This window comes from Phlebotomus argentipes, unplaced genomic scaffold (assembly GCF_947086385.1).
Source record: "Phlebotomus argentipes unplaced genomic scaffold, Phlebotomus argentipes genome assembly contig_15, whole genome shotgun sequence".
NCBI classification, from domain to species: Eukaryota; Metazoa; Arthropoda; class Insecta; order Diptera; family Psychodidae; genus Phlebotomus; species Phlebotomus argentipes.
The window spans coordinates 12,020,496-12,039,867 of NW_026776181.1; the positions used below are offsets into that span (position 1 = coordinate 12,020,496).

Below are 19,372 nucleotides of genomic sequence, written 5' to 3' on the forward strand. Positions count from 1 at the left end.
ATAAGTTATTATTGTTTTATTTCATTTAATATTCCCTTTATTGTGTACCATCACTAAAATCACTATACTTTGCCTATGTATAGTCTCTAAAGACTACCACCCTACTCTACTGCGGTGAAGAGTAAATCTTTGGTATGATTGGGTCAGAGAGATAATATAAAGAGATGCCCCACTCACGGCTTAGCTATTCTGAACGCGATTCTCCTTGACCATGGAAAGAAGTTGCAGCATCAAGAGCGCTTGAAGCTTATCCAGAGGATCCATGAAGCCGCGCTGCAACCACTTGGGGATTGTAGTGCGCGCATGACTGAAGCCCAACTTGTTGAGGATATAGTCGATGCCATAGGGCTCAATGGACTTTCCCGCCCACGAGAGCAGACGAACTGTTGGCTCCAGATGCCACGTGCGACACACAAACTCGCGCCAATCCTTCAGGAAAGCCTCCATATCCATCTTGTCCATTTTCAGCGTCTTGTCCTCACTCACAGACAATGTCGAGGACTGAGGAGTGGCAGTCGCTGATCCTGACACCGCATCTGTTCCATTTGGCATTTGAGTCTCCTTGTCCGGGAGTTTTGCATTGTCTGCCGAAGTCGTTGTTTGAACCGAAGAGCCAGTATTAGCAGCAGAGATATTTGGCGAAGCTGATCTAGTATAGCCTGCTGCCGCCAATACTTTCTCTTTTTCCTTGAGATACGACGTAATGAGATCGTGCAAGAAGAAAAATGCATCAGCATCGACAGTGACAAAGATGTGATCCTCGAACTCCGTAATAAAACTGCACTCCACCACTGGCTTCTCCTCGTGGCTGAACTCTGGTGTGGCCGCGCCCTGATGATGCACAGTGTTGAACTGCAACCTGAGACTCGGCAGGGCAAAGATCACTTCGCGATTGTGATTGGGATCCTGCAATTTTGGCTGTGATCCTCCTGCACCACTTCCCGAACGCACCTTCTCAATTGAATTCGTATTTGGCTCAGGCTTCTCACGCTCCAATACTGGAAACCGATCCACAGAATCAATCTCACTGTTGGCAAATGCGTAATGGAACCACTCATGAAGTGTCTTGAACTGCGGCGGGAAAATGATGTTCCGCGTCATGCGACAAACAGTGGCCATCGAGTGGTTTTGCGGCTGAGCTTTGGCATTCATCCCCAAACTGAAGATCAACGTCTGATTGATGCGCACATCTTCGCTGTTGTCTATTTGCTGCGCCTCTGTGGCAAAATTGATTGACGGATCCCTTAAGCTGAACAATGCCCATGACTTGGACTTGAAATTGATGCCATGGAAGCAGGCAAGCGATATGTTGTTTCCATGCAATTCCATCGTTCCACCAAGAACTGTTCCCGTCATCGATGCTGATTCGCCCCCGAATGAAGGCAGGCAGAAGCCCAGGATTTGCTTCAATGGCTTCTGCCAATGCCGATGATGCCGAGCATCCTGAATGCTGTATTCCTTCTGTGTGACAATTCCACTATCGCTCACTGAAATAGTGCGCTTCCGCTGCATTTGCAGCCTCTTAAAGCTGCTCCCCTTGCCAGTCCCGGAGAATCTTGGCTCCAGCGATGAGAACACCCTCTTCGAGGACTTAAACTGCTGCGAGAAGAACTCCTCGAGTTTGTAGAACATCTTGAGCAGATCAGCTGTCGTTGATTTGGATATTAGCACCTGAAAACATGAATGGCAACATTTTAGGCAAATGCACAGAATTTACCAAATAAGATTTAACTCACCTGCAGTTGATCCCAACTCAAGTCACCATGAATGAGTATTACAGATGGTCTCTTGCTGCCATCCGATGTAGACTCCCTAGAGTTCTCCCACTTATCTTTCATAGCTGCATTCAGGGAACTTATCCGCGTCATCAGCACACTCGTTCCCATGTAGTCAAGCCTCAGCTCCAGAGCCAACAGTTTGATGCTCATCATGTGATGCGGCTGGCATCCTGGCTCCTCTTGCACACGCATATTAGTATCAATCTTGCTCAACTCAATTGTGCCACCCACAATTCCACCCTTCGCGTCCAGCGTTGAACTGCCCAAGCCTATTCCAATGTACATGTTCTTATGACCTGTACTTCCAATGCTCAGTCGACCATCGCTCCTGAAGGCCTTCGTCAGCCACACAACATTCCCCATCACATTTCCCATGTTCATCTGCACGTTCAGCTTCTTGAAGTTCACAGCAAACAGCACCAGAGTCTCCCAGGCGGTGACCTGATTAGGTTCCGATGGGGATGTATTAGAGTCCAAGCTGGAGGATTTGTCCATATCTTTCAGTTTGGTCTTCGTCACTTCACTCTCGAAATTGAGGCGCAACTTCTCTTTCAGCAAAGGACTCCTCTCTGACGACGAACCGCCAACGCTCTTAGTATATCCCTTGCCCTCATCTGACGGCGTGAAGTCCAGATCACCAGTGCTCGTTTGCTGCACACTCAGATCTCCAAGGAATAGTCTTCGGACTATGCTATGCCTATACCAAGCCTTCGGGAAGGCCAAAATCTCCGTGAGACGCCTCATGTCGTACTTAAAAGATGCACTGCCAATATCCACAATTGTCGAGAATCTTATTATAGCCCTTTGATCGGATTTCTTCATACTCAGCGACTCAAAGTTCACCGTTCGAGAGCGTGTGAGGTGAAACTTCACAAATTCCACATTGATGCTCAGTGAATCTTTGCGCTCACTGTCGGCCAACGGTGAAAATTGAGCCTCTTTGATGCCACTCTTCTTGCCACCGTACGGATGGAAGATGTACACGTTGAAGTCTGCCAGGCATCCAGTGACACTGAGTCCTCCGCCGGAACTTGCCTTGGTCTCATGCTCAGACCCACTCTCCTGCCTCTTGGAACTGAACACAATATCGAGGCTCGGCAGCTGAAGCATACACTCAACTCTGGACACAGGCAGACATGAGAACCTGAACGTCGATGGCTGCATGTGGAAGTACACAATCACGTCCACCGGAAACGAGGCATAAGCCACATAATTTCCCTGCAGCAGATCAATATTGACTGGATTCGATGGCGCCGCGAGTGAAGCTTTGGGAATTGGCTCAAGAGTCTGCTCCAGAAACTCCAGGATATGTGGCGATATGATAGTCTCCTCCGGGATGCTCTGCAGCGTCATCCACGCAAACAAGGATGCTCGCTTGGAGCCCAACCTGCGACCTCCGCCGAAAGATTCAGATGTACTCAGTCTCGGCGAGGAGTCGTCCGGAATGGTTTTCGATTGATAGTGAAGCTTCACATCGAGCCCCGGAATGTGAAAGATAGTCAGTTCAGTGAGAAGAGAGTGATTTGCATTGTATCGCAATCGCGCCTTCTCCTTGTTTCGCCGCGACGGCACAGGACTTCCCCAGTCCGTTCCAGTACTCCTCTCTCTCTTGTGATGCCGTGCCGCTCCGCTGAGCAGCGTGCTGGTCATCCGTTCGTCCGGCTCCTTTGTGTACAATACACATTTGCCCGAGTTCACCAACACTTTGATATCCAACTCAAAGTCCACATTTGGCTCTTGCTGCTTTATCGGGTGACTGGGACTCTTCTTCCTCAGCTCCACCTGCTCACCATCGATGTCCAGCATGTGTGGAATTTCTTGCATCGAACTATCGTACGATGGCCACTCAATTCCACCACCATCGTGAAATCCCATCTCAGAATCCGCACTGGGCAGTGATGACTGACGCATCGTGTCTGTGAAAGTCACTCGAGGTCCCGTGGGGATTCGCATCTTCAGCGAAGCACTTCTCGACGGTCCCGAGTGTGGAGAACTCTGAAGACTTCCGCCATCTGCTTCGTGTATGCTCACCTTCTCAAGCGCTCCAGCCTCACCACACTCCAGCAGATCTTCATGCGTAGGCGATTGGATGACAAAGGACCGCGATCGATTGGCCGCCTTCAGCATTGATCGACGCATCGACGGACGTTTCCATTTCTACGGGAGAAAAATCAAATACTCGCGTAAGTCATCATTTTGCACATGAAAACGAAGTAAGAGATTGTAGAGAAATTGTTTCATTCTGAAATTTCGATTGTGATTTTCAGTGTCAATCATCTTTGCATTTAAATGGCCTGGAATCAGACGAAAATCACTTTGTTTGCCAAATTCGATGGAGAAAAGTGTGTTAAGAATGATACATTCATCCAATTGAAGCCAGACACTTTCCATATAAATGACTTCAACTCAGAGCCAATTCCATGCGCTCTCTACTTGAGCAAATCTCCAAAACTCCCGGGTAAGCTTCTAAAATATTTCCATAAACACAATAAAATACAACTCTTACTTAATTTTCCAGAACCTCAAGAAGGGAAAAAATCTGCGATGTCATCGGATCAAAATGTTGCCACTTTCAGTCAACAAATTTCGCTATTGATTGACAAAATAGATGCTATTCAGAGAGAAATTACACAGAAGAATTCGCATGTTCATATCGAAGGAAATACTATCTGGATTACTGCCGCTGATGGATTAAGCAATATCAAGCGAGAAGATATTCAGAATATCAAACAAAGTACTCATATTACAAAAGAGACAGAGTACGGTGTGTCATTCACACAACAAAGTGAAGAATTTCTGAAATCTGGAGCGCTTTCTAATGATCCCAATTTGAATGACGGCTTGAAAACCACTTCAGCAGGACGTTTGTCAGTGGATAAGGACACGCTTAATGAAATGCAAAAGTCCCATTCCTTTGGATTGGTGAAAAATAAACCCATAGAATCAGATGCAAGATCGGGGAAAATGTCAATTTCCCATGAGACTTTGGCCAAAATTAAGTCTGAACCCAAAGATCAAATTGATGTAAAGGAGGAATATCGATATATACCAACTGTCTCTCCTCACAGTTTCGCTACAAATTGACACAATAAATAGCTTACCTGTATCATATCGCGTCTGAAATACTTGTAGCACAGCGCTTGGAGTTCCTGCAGACGTCTCTCCTCGTGAGCGATGGTCTTATACGATGCGCCGAGGGTGCGAAGGTCACTGATGATCTTGAATTGCTCATTCATCTCCTTCTCCATCATCATTGATCGCTTCTTGGTGTCAATTGCGGGATCGAACACGAATGCTGGCAGTGATTCCATTATGCTTCTCTTGATCTTCGTCGAATCCTCTTCAAACTTGTCCTCCGTCTGATCACCCTCATCGCTGTCAGCACTCTCAACAGTTATCGGATCGTCTTCTTCGAATCCCGTGAGCATCGTCAAGGTGTGTCCCAAGGCAGACAGTTGCTTCCCAATATTTGTGTCCAAGTGAATATCCACGCCTTCCATTTGCCAGGTTACATTAAGAATCCACTTTGCATTCTCAAGGTACTGTTTAGCTGCAATTGTCCGGGAACAGACCTCATAAGTGCCCTCAGACACGACACAGAGGTTCATTATACTGGCATCATTCATATTAGGCTTCCAATCGTCCAATGACGTCTCGAAATCATCAGCAAAGCGAAGACAGAGTCCAACAAAGCGGCCCTTTGACACTAGAGAGCCGGAATTGCAGGCTGATATTATGGTGTTTTCCAGTGTGATCACCACTGCGCCATGGGACTCAAAGTCCTGGATAGATCTCTGTCCCCAGTTAGTCGGTGGCAGAGGATTCAAGGGCAGACAAATGCCCATGTCCTCAACTGTGAGCTGTAGGAACAGCGTAGATAAGTTCGGTGTGCTTAGATGATGACTCAATTGCCCGAATGGCACTTTCTCAAACACTTGCTGTGTGGCTGTCAGCACTTCTTTGTTCAGATTAGCTCTCTTCTCCGCCCAATACTCATAAGCATTCTTGTAGTTGAGCCACACAAGAATCGCCTTGTCCACAGCAACTGGCTGAATATAGATTAGAGGACGCTTCAGTGTAATTAACACCAATTCCTTGTCATCATTCAGCATTTCATCCTGAAAGGCATTTCTCAATCCAATCGTTGTATTGAAGAATGCATATTGTTGAAATTCTGGTTCCGCCTCATCAAAGATCACATTCTTGATGATCTGACCCAAGGACAGATTCAGATCAATCTGAGCCTTGCCAAAAAGCTTCGTGCTGGATCCTTCAGCGAGATTTTTCACGCGGTTCGACAGATGTAGCTCCAATTGACCAGTTTCAAAACGTACAGCCGAGTTGCAAGGTGTTGTTGCCGTCAATTGAATTTGCTTCACTTTGATATTGAGAGAGAAAAGGATGCGTTTCAGCGACGATCCATTGTCTTCACTCTCTTCCAGCCATAGAGGAACTGGCTTCTCGCCACCGTAAACCTTCTGGACAACCTCATTCACTTCCTTCATGAACACTTTCTGGACGAAAACAAGATGATTCAGCAGATCCGTCGTCAAACATCGCTCAAATACACCAATTTCCGCAGATGCTGAAACATATCCGCCCTGTCGCAGTACAACTCCATCGATTGGTACATCCTGGGGCGCATTCTCCGGAACATATTCAGCGCTTACGTGAACAGGTGGCAGTGCAATGGATGCTTCTGATGGCAAGTTTGCTTCACTGGCGTGAATTTTCGTGGCAAAACTGAGCGAATGGCTGGGCAAATCAATCGTGAACTTTGCCTTACTTCCAGTCACACCAGTCGACAAGACATGATCCATTTTGTACTGAGCCTGCAGAGATGGCAAGAGAGCCGCTGTCACAGACAAACTCTGCAAGATCACATTGAACTGCATTACAAGTGGCTGAATTAGAGCACTTCGAGCATTAGCTGCAGCTTTGGAGCTCGTCATTGGCTTCTTTGCCTGCTTCTCTTTAGCATCCTTCACATGAAGCGGTGAATCGGGCTCATCGTTCTGCCGAGAGAGTCTCGCTGACGATCTTGTCACTCTCAATTCTTGCAATGTCGAGGACAATTGCTTCGAGCTTCGTGTCATCATTCCGTGCAAAGCCACGGGATGCTGTGGAATATCAATATTCACCGGACCAATAGACAGTAGCCCACTGTTTTTGTCCTTTCCCCTTCTGGAGACACTCGAGTACAGAGTTTGGCTCTTTCCAACAGTCACTTTTACGACGGTTTGTTGACTGGGCGCCACGCCCTCGAGGAGAACAATCATCGCCCGTCCAATGTGTCCTGTTAGAGAACACTCCAAAGTGGCTGGTCGGGATTTCTTCCTCCATGTGGCACTGCTCTGAAGTCCTGTGATCTCAGCCTCCAACTTCAGACCACTGAGCGTGGCGAGCAGTCGCGTTCGATGAATCTTCGCCACACCAAACACAACTAACCGAGTTCTCTCGTTAGGCACCACTTCAGGGGCTGGAGGAACGGGAGTTCCACTGCCATCGGCATCCTCCGTCTCGCCTCGTTGACTGTTCTTCCTCTCTGCTGGAATATTGCTGCGACGAATTGACTTTAAGTGATCAATCGCATCCGGAGATACAGACACCCTGAAATACAATTTAGACATAAATTTCGCTTAATCCACTTATCCTTATAATCATTTTACCTATGACAGACAGTCTTAGTTTCTGGCATCGTTGCGTACAAATCCAGTAGGTGATAAATCGTCTTCCAGCACTTTGGCGTTACTATAATGTGGCCATTTGCTCCATTAGGCACTCCCTCAAATGATGCTCGTCCAAACGGAGCTGTATAGTCTACAAAAGCTTCATTCACTAAAGGACCTATATTGCAATTGATATTAAATACCGTGAATTTTGACACTTTCTCACCAATTTGTTAGTTCAAGTGTATCTCATCGTACTCACCGCCATAAGTGCTCGATGTCGCTCCCGCAAGAGAGTATTTGGACTCAACAGGATTCTTCTGAATAACAGGATACGATTGTTCAAAGGTCGATGTCGTGGGACTCGTCTTAATTGGCGTAGACACCGTCTCAGTCAAATTTATGTAGCCCAGCTTTCCCTTCACACTCTTGCTCGTTGATCTCAGTTTTTGCGCAAAGCTCTGCGGTCGATTGCGAGCACTTGGAGACGGTGTTAGAGGAATCAATGGCCCGAGAGAAGGAAGTCTCGTTCTGAAAAATAGCAACCGAATTAACCACCGCAAATGAGAATATTTCATATAGAAAACACCAGACTCACCTGCTTATAGAGTGCCCAATTGGATATGATTCGTTGAATTTGTCATAATGCTCATCCAACATGCTGCTATCCAATCGCGATATGGGTTCATGGATAGAGCCCAAAAGTGTGGGATCATTGATTTCTGATGCCAAACTCGATTCATCCTTTATAGGAACACTTCTTTTTCCGGTTTCTGGTTGCTCACGCAGCTCGTTCTGCGCCTCTTTAACATTCTGGTACATATTGGTGATTTGATGCAGCAGCCGAAGCAACGGCATATTGACTTGCTGTGAAATGTAACGAACATTGAGGCTGAAATTGATCACTGTACTCGTGTGCTTCTTCAATTGGCCTCGTGAGAGATAAAGAATGTTTGGATTAGCATCATCCGGAAAGCCATCTGTCATCTTTCGCACTTCAATATCAACTCCAACGCGTTCGCACAGAAATGCCGGTGTTTCCGGTGGCATCGTGAGAACGAATTTTCCATTAGCTGTAAAAAGAATGTCCAATTAGAGAGTTGCAATGAGAATTATGCGAAATATTTACATTTCTTGCCAATTTTAGCTTTTGGCTTCTTATCCCCAGCCTCAGAAACCACAATGTCGATCCGCAGCGTGTCAAACGATCCCACCAGAGACAGATTTGTTCCCAAACTATCCAATGATACATCGGGATTGGCAATATTGTTCACCATTTGCTGTGGCATCACACCCAAGCATGACAACAGTGGCTCAAAGATCAGATGAGCATCCAGTAAACGTACAGAATCCTGAACGTAACCGTTATTTGATTGAACCACGACTGGTCGAACAGGAGTCGACGGTCGATCTTGATCCTTCTCATTTGACTCATTCTTCTCACTCTCATGCTGCTGCTTCGCCATCCAGGAGTACAAGTCCTCCTTATGATTCGGCGGTGGACTCCAAGCCTTCTCCAAAGAATCCGAAGAACTGCAAATTGAAGGCAAAGATCCATCCCTCAGGGTACCGTACTCAATCTGAGGCTCCTGCTTCTCCACGAATCCTGATATAATCGGGAACATCTGGATGCTGGAATGTCTCGTGGAGGATTGTTGAGTCTTCAGAGACTTCTTCCGGTTTCCCTTTCCTGACTTCAAACTCGGCGATGTATTTACAGAATCGGACAACTTTGAGTTGTGCACCGAAGAAGCTGCCATATCATCGGGCAACTTGATAACTGCAAAGTGAAGGATTGTATAAAAGATTGCACCCTGGAATCTTACCACACATATTTTTTGTCTTTGTTAAAGTACATCAATGGATGAAATGTACAAAAATGAAGAAGCAATTTATGTAATTTGACTAGGAATCATTACCATTGCGATGAGGAACCACACCTCGACCCAGAAGCATTGTACGTTCTGTTTCTTCCGAGTCATTTATAACACCCATTGTATACGTTTCAGTGTCCAAATCATCCACATCATCACAATCCTAGAATGTGCAGCGAAAAGGCAAATAAGCATTGAGAGACAACCCCAGATATAGATATTGTTAGTTTTGTGACAAGAGTGTGAGTATACTTTCTAGAAAGCCACTAGTATTGGGCCATCAAGAGACTGCAATATTGATCTCAACATTACAATTTCTCTCCTTCTCTACGTTTTCTTTCTTAATTTTGAATGTTTTAGTTGCCAAAGACAAGAAGAGGCACAAACATTGATGTGTGTAACTCTATGAAATGCCAAAATATGTTTCGAATATTTCATTATACGGACATATATGTATATAGATAAAACATCCTCATTGAACATGAAGGAAGAAATAGAGAATATATCTGTACATAAAATATGTTTTCCTACCACCATTATAATGTAACGACTATATGCGGCAGAAGCACATAGTGGAGGTGGACCACTTCATGACTTTCTCGGACATGACAGTCAAATTGAACGGAATATTTGCCTTACTGTGACATAACTTATAATGGCAACTTACCAAAAACTGAATCACTACTATCAATACTCATACTATCATAAGTAAAACTCTCAGTCTGAAAAATCATATTGTAAAATTGTAGATAACATTTCTTATCAAATGACCGCGAGAAAATCTTTGCTGAGTACTATTCCTTTTCTCATTCAACAGATAAACTTCAAGGAATTTTACGCAACAGATTCGTATTTACACACTTACCTCATCCAGTGGCTGCATGGAGAATGTCACATTCATCGGCTGGATCAGTTTGTTCTTGTACTGATGCTCAAACAGCATTGGATTGTAAAGCGTGTTCTTCCATTGACGACTCAGCACAATCACGCCCTGTCGCAAGACATTCAACTGTGGCAAATCTTGTTGCTTCAGATTTCCTTCCACTTTCTCCAGAGACTCTTGCAGGATGTACTTCTGCATTATCGTACAAAGTTGGCAGCTCGGATCCTCCTGCAGAGTCTTCGATAGTGGAGTCAATTTCCTTGAATATCGACTCTTCACAGGCCTGTGAATTCCCTGCACCTCCAAACCATCAGCCATCAAGCTCGCCGTCACTGCTGTTCGACGCTGATGCATTGCTCTCATCATAGATACGACTTTGATAGCGAACCTGTTGCTAGGATTCATCCAGGCTGTGATTGCCGGCGAAGCTGTGCTCAACAGATTCCAATCAAGTCGCGTGTAGTCAATTTTTCGTGTGATTGGAACCCTTGGAGGAGCGGCAAAATTGAACCACACCGTCTTTAAGTCAATTATGCACGACGATGTCTTCCCATTGTCGTTCTTCTTCGCCACCACCGCATTCAAATTGCCTTGCGCTGGGGCCGGTTGAGGTTTACTGCTGCCCGCTTCTTTCGAAGGCTCCTCCTCAACTGTCGTTGTCGATTCTTGTTGCTTCCCCACATCTTTGCCCACACTCTCCTTATCGCGACCCTTATTGAAATCCAATCCGATCATGAGCTTCTCCTTCGGCGTGCTTGGCTTAACATTAGGAGTGAGCGGCTTCTTAATCTGACTTCCCGTTGAACTTCTGTTTTCACCCAATTTCCCTGTATTTGGTGCAGAATCCACAACAGTTGCTGCGGATGGAGTTTGCTGACTTGACTTTTTCACCGACGCGAGAACCTCAACATTCACTTCGGGCTCCGCAGATTGCTCTTTTAGTCGATCCTGGGCATTTTCCGACTTCTCAAATTGTGATCTCTTCACGATTTTCACTCCTATTCCCTCCAATCCACCTTCAAACATTATGAAGCCCAGTCCAAATGGCTCCAAAGAGGGCTCTTCTGGATACTTTGTACACTCAAACATGGCTCGACTGCGATGAGCAGGAATAGCTGTGACAATTGTTTGACCCTCCTGTAGAGCGCAGCCCTCATTCTTCAGTCGTCTCAACTGAGCATGAGCCTTTCCAATGTCTAGTGTGACAACGAGTTCCTCCAGTTGCTTCTCCGACGTCTCAATCAACACAGGCTCTCCAGGAACGTTATCCGGACGAGATTGCGACGATAAATGTGCTAGAAGAGCTCTGGTAGTCCCACGAATAATTCCGCCCTTCTTCAGTCCACCAGATCTCATTGCAGGCTGTGTAAATGTGTGCATTGAAGCTTTCGTCGCCTTGGCAAAGTGAAATCTTGTGGAAATACTGTCGAAACACACAACCAGCAGTGAAGCACAACTCAAATCTTGCACATTGTCTAGAGCAGCAAAAGAGATCACTTCTTCAACCACCGAGCTCTGTATCATGGACACACTGATCTTGGGCAGAACGATCAATCCTTGCAGTTGCGTGGAAATACTCTCTTCATAGACATCAGTGAGAACTGGTCCTCCAGGCCCCTGCAGATTCCTCTCAGCGGTGGATCTCTTTGAATTGGAATGCACTTGAGACCAATAGCTCAGCGACTGATCTCGCTTCAGTATGTTGGCTGCCTCCACTTTCCTTATGCACGAGCCATGCAAGTAATTGATGATTGTCAGCGGGTGGAGTGTGGCAAGTGTTGGCGTCAAAGACTCAATCATCCTGAAAAAGTACAAATAAAGAGTAGTATTTTATTTTGTACATGCAACTGCTTCAGAATATTCACCTCTGGAGTCCTTCCAACAGAAGAGGAGTCACCATTACGTCTGCTTGTCCCTTGAAGCGAACCACTACAGAGTTTCGTGTCGCCGTCTCGCCTGCCATTGGACTGATGAATTCACTCTCTTCATCTGGTCAATGAAACAAAATAATAATTTATCGAAGGTTTTTTTTATGACCCAACAATTCCTACTCACTTTCTTTGTTCTTCTCCTGTTCGTCATTCTTAATCATTATCGACGGATCCCACGGATGAGATTTAGGCAAACCAGAACTCGTTGGTAAACTCGAAGTTGACGATGGATCGGTTCTTGTGAGAATTCTCACTTCTCGCCAATTGGAGCATGTGTCAAAGTGCGGCACCATTCTTCCGCCAATGTAAACTAAACCACCCTCTTCCGTTTGCTGGAACAGCGGCGTGGAGAAGGAATCTGCTCCGTACGGCAGTGAGCAATGCGACCAGTTGTTGCATCTCACTTGAGCCAAGTGAGTCACATAGCTAGCCATCAACAGTGGCGAATCAACGATCGGACGATTGACTTGCATATGCAAATTCACAAGTGTTATGTCCTCCTGTGACGACAAAGCTGAGATAAAGGATGTTGAAGATAAAGATGGTGAATCGCTGGAAGATTCTTGAGAGTCCATATGCTGAAATTAATAAGTCATATGTGAGAAATATCGCATAAGAGCTATCCTTTGCAACAGCTATGAAAACCATTTTATGCTATTTATGAATCTCACGAAAAAATAACATGATTAAATCAGAAACATAATGAAAAGAAAATGAAGCAATGGTAGATTTTATGTACAAATGCAATTGATGATGGTAAATTAAGGACAATACCAACAAAAAAAAACACCAAGCTGTCTATCATGTTACATAATTTATGTTCTAACAACGACACTACTCTCTCACTCTGTAAAATTTGCATAGTTCTTCCCTGCAAGAGGACGGTGATTCTTTACTCACATCATACACTGGTTTAAAGTGACGAAATTCTGGTCTTGGTGAAATATTGCTAAATTTTCGAAGTGGTGTTGCAAGACCGTGAATTCTTCTCTCGTCCCCGGTCTATGTAGTGTACACATTAAAAGGAAATTAATGGATATGCTTGCACTTTTTCGCGTGAGTGTTATTCATGATCATATTGATATGAAGTAAACATGCGGTGAACTTGATTACATAGTCTTTTCATCCCCTGATAAACCAATCAAATTACTACAACAATCACTTTACTTACAAATTCAGCCGTACTCTGCGAACTCTTCGGCAAACTCCTGTGCTCAGGCGTATTGATCTCATAGTCACTGCGATGTGTCGATAGCTTATTGTCCAGATCATTCTGCCCTCCGATGCTGAGATCGGAGGCAAATCTCTTCTTTGGCACTGGCATCACAATATCTGTCGTCTTCAAGCTCGAACTGCGCGACGCGTGAATATCCTCATCAGCCGAGAAGAAGGCTTCCGAAGGATTCTCCGATGTCAGTGAGATAGTTCTCTGCACTTCGCGATTAATGGCCTCCTCGGAAGTCACATGTGGACTCAGAGATTGCTCTGAATCCGACTGCAGGGGATGCTGAGGTGGCGGAGCCGACGAGGACATCTCAATTGACAAATCCAGCTCATCAGCAGGTTGAAAGTAGTCCACAGTGAGCCTCGAATCCGAAGCGCTGGTCTTTGGTGGTGGGATTTGAAGACCTCTCGGTGTTACAGCTGAAAGACGGGATATAGAGTCCTGCCTAACTGGACTGGTGTGCGACAAGCGACTCTCGCACTGCTCCCGAGATCGGCCACTCTTCGAGGGCGTGTCCAACAGACGAGCGTATGGAACATCGTGAATGTTTTGTCTTAAAAGAGAAAATCAACATAAGAAAATGGTAAAAATTCATGTTCAACTCGATGAGGAAGGAATAAATTCTGTAGGCATCATTATACAAGACGTTCTTGGCTTATAGATAGTCTCACCTGGTGATGCCGATACATTTTTTCTCTTGAGAAAAAATCATATCATCATTTCATATGGGCAAAATGTTTGTTTCCAAGAACTTATAATCAATAATAAGTTCCTGATTCGATAAATTGACGCAGAAAGCAGCAAGATTTAGCAAATTTCTTTGCTAAATCCACTGCTTTTTGTGTCAACAATTGAAGATAAATTGCCACAGGGTTTGTTGAGATTAAAATTATGAGAAATTACCGTGAGTTCGTATACGAAAATCTTCTCCCTTTGCGTTCTCCTGACAATGGTGAACCCTTTTCCTTCATCTTGGGCAAGGTTTTCTCATGATAATCCACACCTGGCCTGATTAGCGTACTGTTGGGTGAAGTATCTGACTTGCTTACGTAGATACTCTCTTGCTTCGAGATCGGCAAGGGGGATTTTGTGTCCACTGCATGACGAGAGCCGCGATGATTGGGCTGTAATCATAAAAATACACGATAATCAAATGACTTTATGGAAGTTTTCACATCATCTCACTCACTCTGGTCACATAGTCGTAACATTCCTGAAGAGTAACCGGTTGTAGGCTATACGGCGGCGTTTGAAATACCAATTGTCCCTCGTGAAGCAAACTCTGACCAAATCCATACTCCTTAGCATTGGAGTTAATACTGAAAATGCCATGAATTGTAGTAAACAAGAGACAAAGAGATCTTCCTTATCCTAAATACTCACTGATATCGTGCAATATTGACATTATCGTGCAAATCTTGAGCAGTTGGTTTGAAGAAATTAACACCATTTCTATTAGATCCGAAGAAAGCACAGCCTCCAACGCAGCCACACCTCGCATTCTCCATGTTGATGCCCCACAAGAACCACAATCTCTTTGTCTTTTCATCGTGTACCTTCAAGTAGCTAGAGAAACAGAACATTGTTAATAAATCACTGTGACCACCCAATAGAAGACAGAATTTTCCATACTTATGCTGCACCAAATGCAGACAATGCTCAGGAATAGGAAGTGCAGAAGCGGCTTCAATGATGATCGGTCCAAGTGATACACAGCCAACTTCCAACCACGGATCTTGATCGATCTCTCGATTCCTATCCCTCACGGATGAGTAGATGGATGAAAATCCGTCTTCCTTCTCACGCTTGTAATGATGTTCGCTCTCTCTGTGTCTTCGGCTGGAGTAGGAATCGTCCTTTTCCTTGGATTCTTTTCTATGAATTCCATGTTCACCCTCCTTTTTGCCCTTTATGTGATCCTCACGCTTGAACAGCGCATTTATATCCTCCTTCTTGTCTCCCTCCTTGCCAGGATGCAATTGGTAGTGAGTCTGGAGCTTAGTTGATCTTCCACTTCCCGTTGTGTTTGTGTTGCTGTGAGAATTTCCATTGGTATGATTGAAATGCCCACCAGTCGAGACAAACTGTCGCAGAAGAACAGTCGACAGAAGACCAGTGATGCCAGATTTCACCTGCTGACCATGAAGATTACACGTAGAAATCCTCACTGGAGATATCCAAGTATGGAGAGCTGTTCCTCCCTCTACCAAATAGATATCCAGAGCGTCAATCGCCACTCTCGTCATTCTATACTTGATATCTTCACACGATGGACAGCGATAGCGAGTGTCTTCCTTAGAGTGGGGACATAGATTCGATGGGACTCCGTGATGACAATACCGGAGATTCTTCGATGGTCTCAGCTGATTTTCAGAGTCCATCACAAGCATTAGGAATGTCTCGAGGCCCGTCACGAGATGACACAATTGCTGTGGTGTCAGTTTCCCAGACAATTTACCCAGTTGCACTTCAAGCAACCAGCCATATTCCAGCGTATCCTCGTCCAGTGATCTGCCCTCATTGCTGAACATCGCATGGCCACGCACTTGCACCGCTGAGAGCAAAAGATGGCCTTGCTTTAGGTGCTTATCCTTGGCAGTGCGCGGCATATTGTCGGGAATGATCAGGAAAGATGGACTGACGAGCACTTGAAGTTGCGTTTCTGTGAAATTCTTTGTCATTTCAAATCCGAGTCTCTCAATCAAAATTATCGGGCACGGAGGATCATTTTCTGTGCAATTTTTGATCAGATGCGCCTGGATATCGTGAATTGTAACGGTAACAGTGACCTCAAATGGTCGAAAGAGTCGTGGATCAAACCTCTTCGGCTTCTCTTCTGTTCCCACGCTCATCTCTGACACAGACTTTGCCTGATCATCCTTGGCAATAAGAGTGGCCTTTGTCAGACCTGCACTTTGAGATGGATTTGACACTTTTATGTTAGACGTCTCCATGTCGGTAAAAGCTTGATCCTCTCCAAAAATATTCTCCTTCAAGTGGATGAAATTTCTGAGGACTGCGCCGTAGGCAAACAACACTGACGAACCAATCTCTAGTTCAACTGTCACTTTGTCTGGAGGAAGCGTGGTTGGATCGAAGCGCTGATCACTCTGAGTCCATGTGATCACAGGAGATTTTCGCAATTTCGGTATGCGCATAGGACTCAACAGGATCTCCTCCTTTTCAGGAGTCGTGATATCAGCTTGTGGATCTGGGCCAAGCGGTGGAATTGGATGGTAAATGTACTGAATGGCCAAAGCGACAATAGGTACCGTCCAACAGTCGATCCATCCCGTATTTCTCAGGCAAATTCTCCGCCACTTCTTCGACAGCAATTCCGCTCGCTTCTTCACATGTCCGTCACGCGTGAGAATCCTAGCATTCTCATCCAACCCAATAAGGATTGGTCTACTCGTAGACACTTCAGGCAGATACATGCTCAAGTCCAGGCCCTCGCCATGGATCCAGAACTTGAGAGGAACTGTCTGTGGCAGGAAGTCATCGAATGGCAAATTGAAGCTCAAGTCGAAGAGATCACCACAGAAGGCGAGATGATGATTCTCCTGATTAGTACTGGAGCAATCAATCCAGTTGTACTCATTGCTGAGCGTGATGATCTCAAACTCCTTCAGAAGAATGCAGAACTTCCATGTGTAGGGGACAAAGTATAAAATGTCAGGCCGTGACTTCGATGTCCAGTCCTCAATGAGGTCCTGGAAGAAATCCTTGTGGGAGTACACAACATAGGCTGTGGCCTTCGACCCAGTCAAGTTGATGATCCACTCCTGGTGGTCATTCCATCGCAGCGGATAATGAACTTTTATATTGAACTGCAGAGTCTCACACTCGCCCAAGCTTCGATACTGAAGACTCGTGGTGGCTTCAACGTGCAGCAATTGTCCGGTGATTTTTGTCGTGAAGCCATCCTGCAGATTGATCCACGGCAGAGTGACTTCCAGATATGATCCCGGTCCAGTTATCACATGTACAGCGTTCGTCTCTTTGTTTTTCGAGAAGAGGATATCAATGGTCGCTCGATCAAGAGTGCTCAGGCTGACCTCAAACGTTTGATACTGACGTCGATCGCCTGGCTTCGGCGGCTGAGTCACCACCATTGTCTGGTAGTCTGGCGGGAAGAAGAACTTGAACAGGTGATCCCTCTGCCGGTCAGCCCAGGGACCATAGCTGAAATCCGTCCCTTTGCCACACTTTATATCGATGCCCCACATCGGCGGTGCCGCCTCGACTACATCCCCATTCGCCAGCGTGAGTAACACCGGCTGCTCAGGCACCACTCCCGCCTCATCCATGTAGAAGTAGAGCTCCAGCAAGTTCGACATCATGACGACAAAGCCTTCACCCATGTATCGCGGAGGCTCGTCCACGAGGCCCGTGTATTTGGGACTGGGCGCGAGCAAGACCTTTGCATTCTCCGCTTTCGCCTTGACAAAGTGCATGAAGTGATCCAGTCTGGACACCGCTGGCTTCGTGCTGTACACACAGTGAGCTTCCTCCACGCAGATAGAAAGCGTGGTGGGCGTGAGGCGATTGCCAAACACAAAACGGCCAGAGCATATATCAATCTTGATCACAGGTATCAAGTCTCGCCAAGTTGTCGCTGTCATAGCCTCTGGCCGGGGTTTCTTCTGCTTCTCCTTCGCACTGTTTTGCTGCTCCTCCTCGACTCCGTCTCCACTATCAGTCGTTAGCTTGTGTACATTCATTGCCTGCTCATTGATTCGGCTCGCTTCATCACTCGACATATTTTCCGTCTGAAATCACATGAAAGAAAGAGTGATATCACCATGAGAAACTTATGTGATAAACATATGGTTGGATTACATGATGTGACAAAGAAAAAGCTCATTGAAAATAATCTCATAACGATACATTCTTGATTACCGTGAAATGAAAGTCATTGATTATTGCAGAGAAAGAAAAATATAGATGTATAGAGTTGCTGATAAGATGTTAACAATTGGATGACGTTCCCGTTCTAGAAGAATTTTATCTACTCAAAGCATTGAGAGCTTTGGAATAAATTTCAGCCCTTCTCGATTAGAATTGCCTCTTATCACAATTCATTGTCTTATTAATCCAAGATTTGTGTTAGCGTTTTGATAAGAGTCTTCGTCGATTTACCCCAGTGTCCTTGTCACTCAGGGCATAGAAATCAGCCGAGGAGAAAGGAATCTTAAACTCACCGGAATAAGGATGGTGGGTTTGAGGCCGAATGTCTTCTCCAGCTTTGAGTAGAGGTCGCAGCGATTGTACACGTGAAGCTCCAGGCCGTTGAGCATGACAGAGAGGCGCGTGTCCGAGTGCGAGAGATCCTCTGAGACGTCCTTGGGCACGTAAGCTCGCCACCACCGAAATATAAAGTAGCCATCCTGGATGCGGATTGTGTAGTCGAAGCAGATGTAAACGAGATCGCGGAACATGATCTTGCCAGCGAGAGGATTGAGCGTGAGAGAACCAATCCGGAAGTAGGCGTCCTTGATGTACAGCCTGTTGCCCATCTTCGTGACGAAGTAGCCCACCACGCGGGAGTTGTAGAACGTGATGTAGATCACCCAGGAGATGGACGAGAGCAGAGAGCAGAGCAGCCACACCTGCAAAAGTAAAGCCATGAGTGTGTCACCATGTCGCTGGTCAGGAGACGCATCTATTCGCAGAGTCTCACCATGTTCGAGTCCATTTTGAGGTCCTCCAGAGTGACATGCTGGGTATAATTCCACTGGGCGGCCAGCGGAATGCCCAGAAAGTCCGGAAACTGGGTCTGTGCATCCATTTTCACTGCAAATTCCGCACAAACACTGTTGCAGTGGAATTCACAAAGTTACACAATGCGACGCCCCGAAAAAATCAATAACACACCAATAAGTCACCATTTTACACCATTTCTCCACTCACTGCATCGTTAACACACTCTGTAAGCACCACAAATTGTATTTTCACTGTGATTTCGGGAGGAAAAAGACCCTTTTTCCGCAATCTTATCTTTCTTTCAAG

The 19,372-nt window shown here is 45.6% G+C and overlaps 1 protein-coding gene across 1 annotated transcript; it reads right to left on the reverse strand.

The window, feature by feature from the left end:
- Positions 1-5: 5 nt before the first annotated feature.
- On the reverse strand, positions 6-19,278 carry LOC132262451 (bridge-like lipid transfer protein family member 1). The gene is made up of 19 exons (XM_059761723.1): positions 19,274-19,278; positions 18,565-19,156; positions 14,993-18,132; positions 14,744-14,926; positions 14,550-14,679; positions 14,264-14,484; positions 13,307-13,913; positions 13,036-13,137; positions 12,260-12,713; positions 12,070-12,193; positions 10,187-12,005; positions 9,367-9,484; positions 8,577-9,227; positions 8,046-8,520; positions 7,710-7,978; positions 7,448-7,625; positions 4,880-7,388; positions 1,737-3,935; positions 6-1,671 (listed from the first exon to the last, which is right to left on the reverse strand). Exons 1-19 carry the CDS (start codon positions 19,276-19,278, stop codon positions 181-183), a joined length of 15,267 nt encoding a protein of 5,088 aa, XP_059617706.1. The 3' UTR covers positions 6-180.
- Positions 19,279-19,372: the final 94 nt, after the last annotated feature.